General features: G+C 39.8%; 2 protein-coding genes across 3 annotated transcripts in view; one reads left to right on the top strand and one right to left on the bottom strand.

Moving 5' to 3' along the window:
• LOC144660725 (uncharacterized) overlaps window positions 1-8,201 on the bottom strand; it is a 52,093-nt gene extending 43,892 nt beyond the window's left edge. Inside the window, exons 1-2 of one of the 2 annotated variants that reach the window (XM_078521464.1) lie at window positions 8,058-8,201; window positions 7,868-7,959 (exon numbers count right to left, since the gene is read on the bottom strand). In XM_078521464.1, the coding sequence (XP_078377590.1) occupies window positions 7,868-7,956 (89 nt within the window). In that variant the 5' untranslated portion in view covers window positions 7,957-7,959; window positions 8,058-8,201. Of the gene's footprint in view, window positions 1-7,867 lie in introns of both variants that reach the window. The other variant, XM_078521457.1, reaches the window with a different exon arrangement.
• Window positions 8,202-9,826: 1,625 nt separating this feature from the next.
• LOC144645368 (uncharacterized) lies at window positions 9,827-13,713 on the top strand. Its single transcript, XM_078504927.1, has 4 exons — window positions 9,827-9,892; window positions 10,736-10,834; window positions 11,255-12,307; window positions 13,270-13,713. Exons 1-4 carry the CDS (start codon window positions 9,827-9,829, stop codon window positions 13,420-13,422), a joined length of 1,371 nt encoding a protein of 456 aa, XP_078361053.1. The 3' UTR covers window positions 13,423-13,713.
• The last annotated feature ends 394 nt before the right edge of the window (window positions 13,714-14,107 follow it).

The raw sequence follows: 14,107 nt of genomic DNA, 5'->3' as shown, positions 1-14,107 counted from the left end.
TCGAAGTGTTTCAACAGAAGGGCCCAAAATCGTCCTTTCCAGTGGCTCAAGTAACATTTTCTTATTTGATTTTTTCCTGACCTGATGAATTCACTGGTTTTCCAAAACGACACAAATTGTAAATTTCAAGCCTTAAATTGACCGCTTTTGCTGGATTTTGAGTGAAAATGAGCTTTAATCTACGTGGTGGCATTTCAACAAAACGATCAAAATCTTCATTTTCCGTCGCTCACGTAGCACTTTCTTTTTGGATTCTTTTGGACCAGGAGTGAAAAAAATACGATGAATTTACGTAATCGCGGATTTTCAAAAAAACAAACTGTACATTTCAAGTCTCAAACTGGCCGTTTTTGCTGGATCTGGAGTGAAAATGAGCTTTAACCTACCAGGTGATATTTCAACACAAGGGCCCAAAGTCATCATTTTTAGTGGATCATGTAGCATTTTTCCATTCGATTCTTTCGGACTTGGAGCAAATAAAAATACCAATTTTAACAATCTCTATTGTAAGAGTTCATAGTGCTTTTTATCTTTTTATCATTGTAACAATTTAAGCAATTTATCTATTTTTAGCATAGTTTTAATGTTTTTTATCTACTAGTAATAATGTTTTATTTACACACGACCCCACAAGCTATGTAGCTTTTTATCCCATCGTGTCTAAATAGATGTTTTGTTGTTGTTGTTGTTGTTGTTGTTGTTGTTGTTAATCGTGATGACGGTTTTCCATAAAAGACTTAAGCTGTACATCTCTAGTATCAAACTGGCGGGTTTTGCTGGATCTCAAGTGGAAATAACCTTTAGTTTACTTGGGGGTATTTCTACTCTACGACCCAAGATCATCATTTTCAGTGGCTAACGAAGCACTTTCTTATTGGATTTGGATCTGGAGTAAACTTTAAGATAGATAGATGATCTTTATTTAAAAACACGGTCAAATTCATCAGCTACAATTAATACAACAATCTAATTATGAATATATATACAAGAAAGAGGGGAAATTTAAGGAGGCTCGATGTAGTTTTTTTAGTCGAAGGGTGGTTGTTTTGAAAATTAAAATTATCTAGGAAGCCAATGTTCGATTTTTGCCAAAATACACCATAATTATCAAATATGACCAAATTTTAATTTTTTTAACCGTCACTTTGTCACAAAGGTTACCATAGCAACGATTGACGTTTTCTTTTGTTCTCAAACAAGCTTGATTTTCTCGAAATCTAGATTGATTCTTGGTATTCATTTTTTGATATGTTCAAGTATAGTAGATTGACTACCTGTACACAAAATTTTAGGAAAATCTGTATGAGCGTTTTAGAGTAAATCAAGAATGAAGTTTGTGGTATTTTCTTTTAATTTCCTACAATAGGCAGTCAATATATTTTAACAAATTAAAGCAAAAAGTCTCTCGCTTTTAGTTAATGGTCTTTGATGGTGTAAGTATTTATTTTTCAGTGAGAGTAACTGTGCTCAAATAATACGAAACAATTTTAAAGCGCCTATTTTATATAAAAACGGTGTTTTTCTGAAAATGGACTAGCATCCCATTCAGGGGGGAGTAGAAATATTCCTAGCCGCTAAATACTACGGAAACCGGGATAAGCTCCGGCAGTGTGGGCCGCTTGGCTAGTGGCTTCTCCTTTTATATAAAAAGCTGCTTTTCACGAATGCCGTGCCCTAGAGTACTTGTTCAATTAGTTTTAAATTGCCCAAGGGACTCTGCTTGTCTTACGTTAATAGGAAAACTGTTGTAATAGTTAGTGCGCGGTAATGGAACGTTGAGTTTGTTTTCCCTTAGGTTGTACGCGGTTTCTCGTTTTTCAAATTTAGAGGATAGATAGTCCGGAGCCAATTCGTGCAGAGACCTGTAAACCATCGTGGCTCTTTGAATTTGCTGCTGGCGAGTTAGATTTTTCCATCCTAGAATGTAAAATAAATCACCAGCGTGCGCGTCATAGTTTGAGAAGGTCAAAACACTGGCTGCTCTATTCTGTAGCTTTTGTAGCTTGTTTAGCAAAGTAATCCCACAGTTTTCCCAAACAGTACTACAGTAGTCAAAATGCGGTTGTATTAAAGCTCTATATATAAGGTGTAAGGTTGCTTGAGGGACCAGGTGCCTTACTCGTTTTAAGGCCCCAATCCCAGAAGCAATTTTCTTTGTTAGTTTCTCGATGTGACTACTCCAATCAAGTCTGTCGTCGATGATCACTCCAAGTGATTTTGCAGACTTGACCTGGCTAACTTGAAAAATATTCATTGCAACTTTCGGGGAACCTGTAAGATTACTAAGCCTCTGTCTAGATCCAATAAGTATAAGCTCGGTTTTAGTCATATTTAGAGTAAGTGTGTTTGCTCTCAGCCAGTTGTGAACGTTTTCTAGATCTTGGTTTAGGCGTACCTGAATTTTGTCTGTGTTGTCACTTGCGTATGTAAGGTGGGTGTCATCTGCGTACATCCTTGGCTCACAATTTGAGAGACAATTCGGAAGATCGTTTATATATAATAGAAATAGTAGTGGCCCTAAAATCGTTCCCTGGGGGACACCACAACATAATGAACAACTACTGGAGAGCGAACCATTGATAGAGCACATTTGTGTGCGGTTTTCTAAATATGACCTAAACCATTGTCGTGAATTACCATTTACACCGCAATGACTTAATTTAGACAAAGAGGATCTCATGGTCAACTGTGTCGAAGGCCTTTTTTAGGTCTAGGAAAACAACAGCATTGATTTTCCCGTGATCGATATTATATGCCCAAGTGTCTGTGGCCTCGAGGAGAGCCGTTACAGTTGAGTGAATGGCACGAAAACCCGATTGGTGTTTACAAATGATAGCGTGTTCTTCTAAATAAGAATATAGTTGGTCATAAATAATTCTTTCAGTTGTTAAGGTCGTTTCGATCGCCTTGTTTAAAGAGTGGGGTAACGCTCGCGCATTTCCAATCATCGGGAAATATACCTAGACTTATTGATTGGTTAAAGATATCACCAATAGGAATGCAGATGAGATCTATCTTAGCGATCAGTTCACCACCCCCAACAAAATCACCAAACGAGCGACCCGGAACTGCCAGCTTTTAAATATTCCCCTTTTTAAATCTGCCTCTGGTCAAAGAACATTTCATTTTAGTATAAATCTACTAGCGTTCTATCACGAATGCTGTTCTCTGATTGGCTACGCTACTCACCTTCTATTCTGTTGTAGAAGGTGAGTAGCGAAACAGCGTGCGGTTGTCAACAGAATGGTCGCCGCTTTTTCGCTTTTCTGGCTTTTAAATTGACCGTAAAGAAGGACTTGGATTATTTACTATTCCAGCCGATGTTGGAGAAGATAAAGACTGTACCGAAATATGTACTGAAGATTTTACACGGTAAGAAAAGCAATTAATATTCGTTTACGCTTTTAAAAGCGGGCGAATCTATAATTTTATAACATTCAGAGATGCGTTTCACCGAGACATTTTGTGGAAATAAAGTTTAAAATGTCTGGCAAACTAACACAGTTTCATCGTCCCATCAAGGAGCAGTAAAAGAAAGGCTAAACAGATTCGACCTGCAAGTTTTTTAATGCATCAATAAGACTTAAATAAAACAACAAAATTAAATGCGAATTCAAGGTTGCGGGCGAATCGTTCAACTTTTCATAAATTTCTTATCGTTCAAGTTTCCTACATATAAAACAACTTGACTTCCTAAGGGCCTTTGTAAGTCAGTCTAACTTTAAATTGTCATTTTACAATGAAAATCCGGCTTTTAGTTCAATTTCGAGCAAACGACGGTTTAAATAAATCGAGAATGAAATGCAAAAGCGCACACAGAAGCTAAACAGTGCAATGTGGTTTCTTCCTTGCGAACAACTCGCTTAACTTTTTTTTTATCTTTTACGTTTTCGAATTTTAAAAAAACTTGACTTCCAAGGGCCCTTGTACGCCAGTACATCTTTCAATCGTCATTTTACAATAAAAAACTTGGCTTTTCCTTCAGTTTCGGGCATATAACGGTTTCAATAAATCGTGAATGAAATGCAAACGCGCACACAGAAGCCAATGCAATGTGGTGAAGTTGTCAATTATCCGCGTGTTGTGTGACTTATTTGCATCATTATTTAATAAAAACGAGAACCTGTTTTGTTGTTAAGTTTTGAACATCTAGTAGATTTATACTAAAACAATTAGATTATTCGCTCTCGATTTCTATGTGTGATAGTTGATTCGGGCTTCGCCCTCATCAACTATCACACGATAGAAATCTCGAGCTCATAATCTAAATGTTAAATAGAATAGTGAACATTTGGAAAATCGAACTTAAAAACTCTTAAAACTATTTCATCTTTTAAATTTCATTTAAAATCAAAATTAATGGAGGAGTTTTTAACATAGATTAATTAGGAGTAATTCATTTTATCCAAATTTTTATCATTGTAATTTTTTATCATTGTAATGTTTATCATTGTAATTTTTATAATTTTAAAATTGTTTTTTCTATTGTAATTTATTGTCACTGAAAAGCCCCGTAAGGGGAGTTTCAAATTAAAGTATTGTATTGTGTCCGCGCAGTCTCGGATGAGCCTAGTAGGTATCTTGTCAAGGCCAGTTGCCTTTGAATTGTTTAGTTTATTCAAAAGTGAAAGGACCTTATTTGTACTGGTCGGACGGAGCTGGAACCGTTTATCTGTGCTGGTGATATACTTCTGATAGCTGTCATTCCCTAAGGGATCAAAGTTACGGGCAAGTTTCAGACCGATGGTGGCAAAATAATTGTTAAATTCGTTCGATATCTCCGTTGGGTTAGTAACAGACGCCCCGTTCACTTTTATAGATGTAACTGATGTTTTCCCAGATTTTCGTAAAGTTAATTCGTTAATAGTCTGTCAGGTCTTCTTAGAATCGCTAACATACTCGTTAAAACTATTTCGATAATAGACTTGCTTGGCTAATCTAATTTCGGTATTAACTGCATTACGTTGTTTTTTAAATTGCGTCCAATCATTGAGATCACTGGTTTTCATTGCTTTAGTTTTTAGAAAATCGCGATGACGCATCGGTTTTTTTAGTTCGGAGGTAATCCATGGGGAACTGCGTGAGCGAACACGCATTGTTCTCAGTGGAGCATGCTTGTCGACAATCAAAAGAAACAAGCATTTCCATTGTGACCACATTTCATTGGGATTAATTGAGTTATATACCGGATCCCAATCATTTCGAAAATGATTTCGATTGAATTTTCGAAAGTTCCTATAAGTTCTAGTATTGTGTCCACCAGATATTCCATTAATGGATAATTTTCTATAGGCAAAAACTAGGCTATGGTCGCTAATACTGATGTGGCAGACTCCCGAGCATACAATCTTATCAGGACAATTGGTGTAGATTACATCAATTAAAGTTGAAGAGGTCGGAGTTATCCTCGTTGGTTCAGTTATAAGATGCTGAAGTCCATATACATGCGTGATACTCATTAGTTTGCGCGTGTCATTGATGGCGGCTTTCCAAAAAGACCCAAACTGTACATTTCTAGTCTAAACTGGCCGGCTTTGCTGGATAAGGAGTGAAAAGAAGCTTTTATCTACGTGGTACCTTTAGTTATTGTTACTAATTTTCGGGATTTCAAAATGTGACCCTCCACGGGAAAACAGTGAAAAAGGTGAACGCACGGGCACGCGTGTCATGGCACGGCACGCTAAGCGTGTCACACATCGCACGGATATGCGCATATTTAATAAGTAAAACAAAGAATGGCACGGTTGATATTGTTTCGCATGCTAAAGCTTTTATCTAAAAGAAGTGTGCTATTTGGCACGCTTAACGAGCGATATGACACTCGTGCGAAAGGACACGCGTGCGATATGGCACGCACGCGTGCGATAAGACACGCTTCCCAAACCATCCTTCGTTTGTAACTTTTACATCCGTTTAACTTCTTCATACTAAGACAAACAAGCTCGCATAACTTACGTACTCACCCGATGAACGTGCATAACAGTTAGCTAATTCCAGATCGTACGAGGCTTATGCATAAGGCGAAAATAAAATAGAAATAACTTCGATTGAAACCACGATATTTAATTGTTCTTTAAAAATAATTTATAGACTGCTCGCAAGAATTCAGTTCGTCGAAATCTGATTGCAAGTAAACTTTGCAAGCGATTTGTAAACCCACGCCCAGACCACTCGCGGTTAACAGGAGGAAACTCTGGGGCTAATGGACGGGGGAAAAAGAATTCGCGGGCGAAAAAGGTGAATGCGAAACGTTATAAATTTTAATCTTTGAAACGAACGCAAAATTAAAGAACAATCGATCGCGAAGCTCGCTGCTCAAATGCTCGCGCTCGATCGCTAGCTATTTCTAGTAGCTCGCCGCCCGAACTACACGCTCGATCGCTCGGTTTTTTTTGCGTTCGTTCCACGGATTTAAAAGAAAAACAGAGAGAATGCTCGCAGTCTATTAATCCCATCCCGATTATCTGCCTTGGGCGGGAAGAGTAGTCATTTTTCCGTTTCCTGACCAGCCCATGCGCGGCCGCGAAACACTGGGACCAAGGACTATTTTGTCAACATGGCGGGTCAGTCGGCGGGTGAAACGTAGCGACAACGTTTGTGACAATAAATTTGGCTTTAGTTTCTAACGTAAGCTTTCGCTGGTTTTATCTCCGATTTTCTGTCGTTTACTTTGAAATTGATACTAAATTAAAAGGCTCGGTTCGTCGAAAGTCTGCGATTCAATGTTTGTTTGTTTCGAAAGTCGGCTTATACGGCTGCCGCTACAACTACGCTTATTGAGCACCGACCTTGCAAAGCTTGTACGTGTGATAGTTTTACAAGACGAGAGAACGGTAAGTTAAACGTTTCTCTTGGACACGGCTAGCGTGTCATTTTGCACACTTGAATTGCGTACTATTTGACACGCTGGCGTGCCATTTCGCACAGTACAGTGCTCGACACGGAACATTGTTCGATAAGACACGCGCCTTTGTTTTTATCATGCGATACTAACAAAAGAAAATTTTTAATTAGGCGTGCCTTCTGACACGCTGCTCGGAAGCCGGCGTGTCATTTTGCACACTGTCTATTGTTTAGCGTGCCATTTTAGCGTGCCCGTGCGTTCACCTTTTTCACTGTTTTCCCGTGGAGGGTCACAAATAGTCGCGAAATTTAAGAGCGAAGGCACAGATTTTTGAAGCAAACCTTGTCCACGGTCAAAAATAAAAAACCTCCTGTATTTTTAATTTTTAAACAGGTTTAAGTGAGTTTTCAAAGGTTTCGGGGTTTATTTTTCAAAATACCGCCGACCGGAAATATTTGAAAATCGATTTCGCACTATTGAAGGCTAAAAATAGCCGAATTAATGCAAAATTAAGCATTCGCAAAAACGTTGTCGCGTTGTTGATAGAAGTTATATCATCGAGAATTAGAAACATATACTTAAAGTTGAAGAAAAAATCAATGTTTTTATGCCTGTGTTTCGGTTTTAGATTATACTTTTCACAGCGAAAGTAACGCTCTTTGATGACAATTTTATAACTGCTTTAGTAAATACAGTTTCACTTCATAATAACAACATTAATTTTCGATATGTGGCCATTCTTTATTCGGCTTCATTTTATGGCTATAAAATGCCCAAAGACTCTTCTTTATCTATATATAAAAATTGGTTTGGGTTTTTAAGCAAGCGCGTTTTAAAACGCCATCGAAATCTGGGTAATTTAACTAAAATTTGAACTAATTTGCATATCACCGTTTTGATGACATGTTACATGTAACGGCTGCATTCGCGTAAAAGCTGCAAACTCTGGTTTTCCTTAAATTTGTGCTTAACACTAAATTAAACTTGAAATCCTTTTCTATCGCTACTGAAAGGATCACTTACCTTTTATATTGCTGCGGTAGATACAGTAAAAGCGGTGAAAGGAGCGTTTGATTTATAAACAGTGGAGACTCACAGATGCCACATTTCATTCTCTACAAAAATTTACGATCTATAATTACATTTTCTTGAATCTGAACAAGATCATCTTTTACGCAGCTATGAATTTTTTTTAATATCTTCGCGTACTTACCCGAAATTAGCTGCAAGGGACTAAAAGGCCAGTGTTACGATTTGTTTGAGTATTACGTGACGATTCAGATAAAGTTGTAACGCATGACCGGTAAATGGAATTTCAAGAATGTTTTGTTGTTGACGGGTAGTTTACTATTTTTATTTTTTTTTTTGGGAGTGAAAATATCTTTAAATAGTTAGAGCTATTTATATTTTTAAATTGCTATTATTTATATTTCTTATAAGTTTTCATTTTATTTTAGAATTTTATTTTAATTAGATTTTAGGTTAACCAGGCAGGGCCCCTCTGGATACTACGCTAGCCGCTGAACGTGCCATCCTCGATCAAGCTACAAGCCGTATTCATTGCAGACGCGTGTGCGGATAGCTCACTATATTGATAATAAATTAGTAAAAGAAACTAAATCTCCCCGATAAACATTGAAAATTTCACATATCAAAAAGCCAAAAAAACCGCTGCCCACGAACACTTCTGTCGCACAAAATTTGCGCACTACAACACCTGTGTAAACATCCAAATTAAATTATGAAATCTAATTATAAACTTACAGAAAATATCACGAAATTTTAATTTCGGAATTGAAGTATGTTTGGTTAAGTGTCAAATTTTAAGCATACAGAATTTACAGAAAACACATTTGCATCCATACAACAAAAACCTTTTTAAGAAGATAAAAAGCGTTCTCTGGTGAAATATTTAAAAATTATAAGCTTTCGACAGCCAGACTGCTGTCTTCGACGGATAAAAATGAAGTAGAAGACGAAGACAGCAGTCTGGCTGTCGAAAGCTTATAATTTTTAAATATTTTACCAGAGAACGCTTTTTATCTTCTTACAATGAATCCTGGTATCGGATCTTCAATATTTTTATAAAAAACTTTTTGCTGGCATTTGAGAATGAATACAAAAAAAGTTTAAGAATGGGGCGGTGAGTGGTGGGTGGTGAGTGGATTATACTGGATCCGTGCTCGGCCTGTAAGCAAACTCTGAAAGTAAACAATGTTTGAAATACTTTTCTTTCTCATGGGCAGAGATTTTTCCTTTTCAGTTCGTGCTACTGGTCAGTTGCAAGTAAGACTCACGACAAGTCAGTATAATGCGTGACGCTTATGCCAAGGTAAAAGGAATTGTGTGTGTGGGGGGGGGGGGGGGGGGAGGGGGGCAGTACGAGTGAAATGAACATCAAGGTATTTTTATACGCATTTCACTTTTTTCAGTGGGAAACAATGGAGGGGAGCGCTTGTTCGTTTCTCGCCATTGTTGGCGGTCGCTGCGGTTATGATTCAAAAGATAGGACAAAGTCAGTAGAAATAGTTCCTTTGCTCACCTGTCATCGAGATATATCAGGACACAAGTCAGCCTTTTCTATTATCGGGATTGAAGATGAAGTAGAATTATTGTTGGCGAGAGCAACAATTTTTGCGCCGCCTCGAAACATAGAAAACTGGACTATATGGCCACAACATCGTGCATGCCTTGGCGTCAGCTGGAAGCGCAGTTCTACTAAGTGTGCCATACCAGTGAGCTTGTCGAGGCACAACACTACTACCAGTAAAAAGCCAAAAGCAGAGAGAGGCTTAAGTAAGTTGGGCTCGCAGTTTGTAATGAAAGAGACGGGAATCTTTCTTCCAGTCGGCACGGGTGAGTCAGTTTGTTTTTATTTAAACTACAGTAAAGTTACTTAACAGGTATTTCTTAAAACCGTTTTTCATTTAAATTCTAAATTCCGATCTGATCTGAAGACAATGGATACCCCCAAAAAACAACATGCCTCAGCTAATTCCTATCATCAGAAACGCGCATGCTCCAGTTAACCAGGCACAAGTCAATCTCGTACATCGCGATCTCGTTCCCAGAGCCTGCGTTCCCCTTGACCAGCGATTGAGAAACCCAACGGCTGTGCGCTGATCCAAAACCGGAATAAGAACCTGGTTCCTGTTTGATGTGCGCCGAAGACTGTGGTGAAACGAAAAAGTTTTCAACAGCCAATTCTATTCGGTCGACTGTTTGGCGGGCTAGCTTTCAGATTACCTCAAAGATCCCGATCCCTGGCGCAGACCAGATGAATCGCGGCCTCTGGGTACGAGACTGCGTACATCGAGTCTCAGTTCCTTGCTGCGCAAGTTTAATGCGACAAGTGAGTCGAAATATTCGTTGCAAGATCAATTTTAATGGTTGTGAAAACAATAAAAACTGGCCGGTAGTAAAAAAAACCAGAAGTTCGTCGAACGTTGCTTTCAAAAGCTAGGCATGCTCAGTGCAAGCAGAAGTCCGATATTTTCGGACTTCGTTTCACAACTTTCCATGGTCGCTCGTTTCCCGACCGCTTGTCAAGAGAAACGAATCATTTGCGCACCCTCGGTTTACATCACCCCTTTAGACAAATTTGTGGCCATAGTTCAAGTGTCTTGGTATTGCAGGAGAAAAAAAGTATTCTCTATGCGGAATTTGTTCTTGCTGCAGCATTTGTTACCTCTTACCAATCTTTTGCGCAAATAACACTTCAATACTTATTTGTCATGTCAATACCGTTACTAGAAATCGGTTGAACGGCACATGTTTAAACAGATTTGACTGTTATGTTCTAAGTCAAAAAAAAAAATTTATTTTCGGCAACTTCGCATAGGTAAAAGCGTGAAACCAACAGTTGAAATCAATTGCATTTAATTTTCACAGGCGTTTGTTCTAATTGTCGAAAGCTTCTTGTGGATGCTGAAAACAAGGCGCGCGGCAGTAGAAGACGAAGTCATTCTGCAAATGGAAAACATGTCGTTGGTAAGTGTAAACCATCTCTTGTAATGTACCACTTCAATAGCCGGGTTATAAAAGAACGGGTATATTGCTTCTACTTATTGCTTGAGTCACTAAAAGCTATCAAGATTAGCCTCAGGCGTTGGATATGAGATGGTAGATAGCCAACGAGGCGCGTAGCGCTGAGTTGGCTATAACGATCTCATATCCAACAAGCGCGAGTGGAATAATTATTTTTTTAAAATTGCCCAAAGAATTGCAATATTTGAGCTCTCCAGCTGTTTCCGTTGACGCGTATCGGCTACCATATTTTGTGGTCCATGGTATTTGAGCTCATATACCATTGCCTGTTAACTAATCAAAACTCAGGAGCTGCAATATACCATTGCTAGTTTTTAATAATAGGTGGTATTGAGTAGGTTTGAACTTTATTATTCGTTACAGAACACCTCTATTGGCGCTGCACCAGTGACTCAAAGTACGCCAGCGTCTCTGTGTTATCCTTCCAACGTCCAGACGCCAGGGGGGAGCTTGTATTGCCCTTCAGACACTAGCGTTGACGTCACACCTGATTCCCACAGCAGGGGGCCTACGCGCGAAGAGTCTACACCGCTGACCAAACTGAACGAATTCTTAGAAAGCAGGGATGTCAGTCCAGTCAGGCATACTGTTATTATTCCATGGAATGAAGCTAGTGAAAGAACGCGTCGTCGCCATCTTCGCAAGGCACAACAGGCAGTTGGTGCTGTTTTAGATGAGGTAGCACCAAATCAACCAGACGAGTTGTGGCACTCCCTTGTTCCATCGTTGAACAAGCAATTCTCAAGTGACAGCGAAAGCGAGGATGAAGATGTGGATAACGTACTCATGAATGCCCCGACAGAGTGCTACAGTAATGCAAGCACCTGGGATACCCGTCGACAAATACTGTCGATAATGGCAGACAAGGTCACTTTCCGAACTCTGAAAAAGTGGATCCCTGGTCTTACCCGGTATAGATTTACTACTGCAAGAAAGCATACATTGCTTCATGGGAGAGGTGTTCCAGTGCCACAGTCATCGCAGACAAAATTGTTCGTGTCGCCAAAACAGCTCGACCACTTCTTGGATTTCATAACTAGTCCTCATGTTATCCAGGACTTGCCATTCGGAGAGAAGACTATCAAGTTATCAACACATGAGGTTGTGACTGTCCCTAACGTCATCCGAATGTTAATCCCAGAGTCTATTGTAAAGCAGTACCTTGCATATGCAGAGGAGTCCAAGTTTACCCCACTCAGCCGCAGAACTCTGTTAAACATCCTTTCAGTCTGTGCAGCATCTACTAGAAAGTCGTTACAGGGTCTCGACTATATTAGTGCGGCCGGAGCCCAGGCTTTTGAAGATCTCATCAATGTCACAGAGCGCTTGGGAGACCATTTAATGGGAATGACGTGGGCCAAAGAACAGCGGGAACGCCTCATGTCTGCTAAGCGCTACTTAAAAAGTGACTACAAGGTAAGACGGTATTGATAAACGCCTAAAGTTCCCATTCATTAGAAACCTTTATTCTTTTGCTGCGAAACTGCGTAGCTCCATGCTGGGCCTTTAAGTAGGCGACTGTGGGCGAGATTTACATACACCAAACGACACGGGCGATGCGTACCGTAATGATTCGATTTAGCGCTCTCCTTCCAATAAGCGCCCCCTTCCGAATAAACGCCCCCCTTCGAATGTGTTTTTGTAAATAAGCGCCCCTATTCCAATAAGCGCCCCCATTCTAATTAGCGCCCCCGTTCTTATAAGCACCCCTATTCTAATAAGTGCCCCTATTGTGGATAACTGCCCATACTGAAGTCATTGACGTCAACTAGATAAACTCCTGACCGTTCGCCGTACAGTTCATGTATATATAAAAAAAACCAAACTTCATAACTATATATATTTACTGCTAAAATGAACAATTATTTTAAAAGTAACTGAACTTTAAACAATTTCTAACTGTTACAGTTTCTGTTATTGTTAGATACATTTGGTTGTTTCTCAAGAAATTAAATAAGCGCCCTTTCCCGAATAAGCGCCCTGTCTCGAATAAGCGCCCTCCCTCGAGGTGCCAAAAGTAAATAAGCGCCCCGGGCGCTAAATCGAATCATTACGGTATGCGCACTCGCGCTCAAACGAAATCGCGCCAAAAATGTGGACATTTTGGGCGCGATTTCGTTTGAGCGGCTGCGCGGCTGCAACCAAGCTAACCCTTCGATAACGCTCATTAGTCCCCAATCCGTAGCCTGTAAACAAAGCCCGCAATACCATTTTAAAAATAGTCATGACAAATGTTATAATTAGCTAGCTAAATATGATGGTTATTTGTCTTGTCATGAGCCAACGCTCGTCAAACGAAAGGGATCGAGATGCAAAGCTGTTTTAAAAAAATGTTTCTTTTGTTTATAATAACTATTTGAATTTCACAATTATAACAGGTGCACGTGTCAGAAGAGTCCTGTGTAGCAGACCATTGCCGGCAGTACGCCTTAGTGACCCAAAGGATCGAGATTTTCAAGCTCCTTGTGACCACCAACATACAGATCACTGTGACCGTTGTGACGCATTGGCAACAGCTCTTTCAGACATAAAAAACGCTCTTGCAATGATGACAGAAGAGAACATCGGCGAAGATGCCAAAGACGAATTGAGTTTTATTGCTGACCAAGCGATCTCCAGCATTCAAGCTTGGAAATCCCATCTTTTACGTGGCCTCCATCAGGATCAGGCGCGACTTGATGTTGTAGACGAGCTTGACGAGTCATCTGTTTTTCTGGTTGAAGACTGGGCAATGAAGTTCTTGCCACGAAAGTATCGTGAGAGCCAAAAGGATTGGTTCGGTAAGCGTGGTCTCTCTTGGCATGTCACCGTCGCTATGCGGAAGATCAATCAGCAACTACAAATGATGACGTTCGTCCACGTTTTCCAGTCATGCAACCAAGACAGTTGCACTGTGTTGGCAATCATGGAAGACGTCATCGGCAAGCTTAAAGCAATTATGCCATCTCTGAAAACTGTCAATTACAGACAAGACAACGCTGGCTGTTACAGAAGCGGAGAAGTAATAATCGGTGCCTCGAAAGCAGGAAAATCCCACGGAGTTTCAGTTAAACGACTTGACTTCTCAGATCCCCAAGGTGGGAAAGGAGCGTGTGACAGGAAGTCGGCAACGATAAAGGCCCATATGAAGGTTCACCTAAATGAAGGTAACGACATCGAAGATGCTAGCCACATGGTAAATGCAATGCGGTCTTCTGGAGGTGTACCCGGCCTAAA

The sequence above is a fragment of the Oculina patagonica genome, chromosome 1, assembly GCF_052425735.1.
Source record: "Oculina patagonica isolate OP01 chromosome 1, crgOcupat, whole genome shotgun sequence".
In the NCBI taxonomy this organism is placed as follows: Eukaryota; Metazoa; Cnidaria; class Anthozoa; order Scleractinia; family Oculinidae; genus Oculina; species Oculina patagonica.
Note: the sequence above shows the minus strand (reverse complement) of the source record. Positions and strands in the feature narration are given on the sequence as shown.

What these genes read in the sequence shown, in the direction of transcription:
- LOC144645368 (XM_078504927.1), top strand. Translation starts at nt 9,827, where the DNA reads ATGCCTCAGCTAATTCCTATCATCAGAAACGCGCATGCTCCAGTTAAC. An exon ending in ACCAGGCACAAGTCAATCTC is followed by an intron (nt 9,893 to 10,735) that starts GTACATCGCGAT and finishes TAATTTTCACAG; the next exon opens with GCGTTTGTTCTAATTGTCGA. An exon ending in ACTTAAAAAGTGACTACAAG is followed by an intron (nt 12,308 to 13,269) that starts GTAAGACGGTAT and finishes CAATTATAACAG; the next exon opens with GTGCACGTGTCAGAAGAGTC.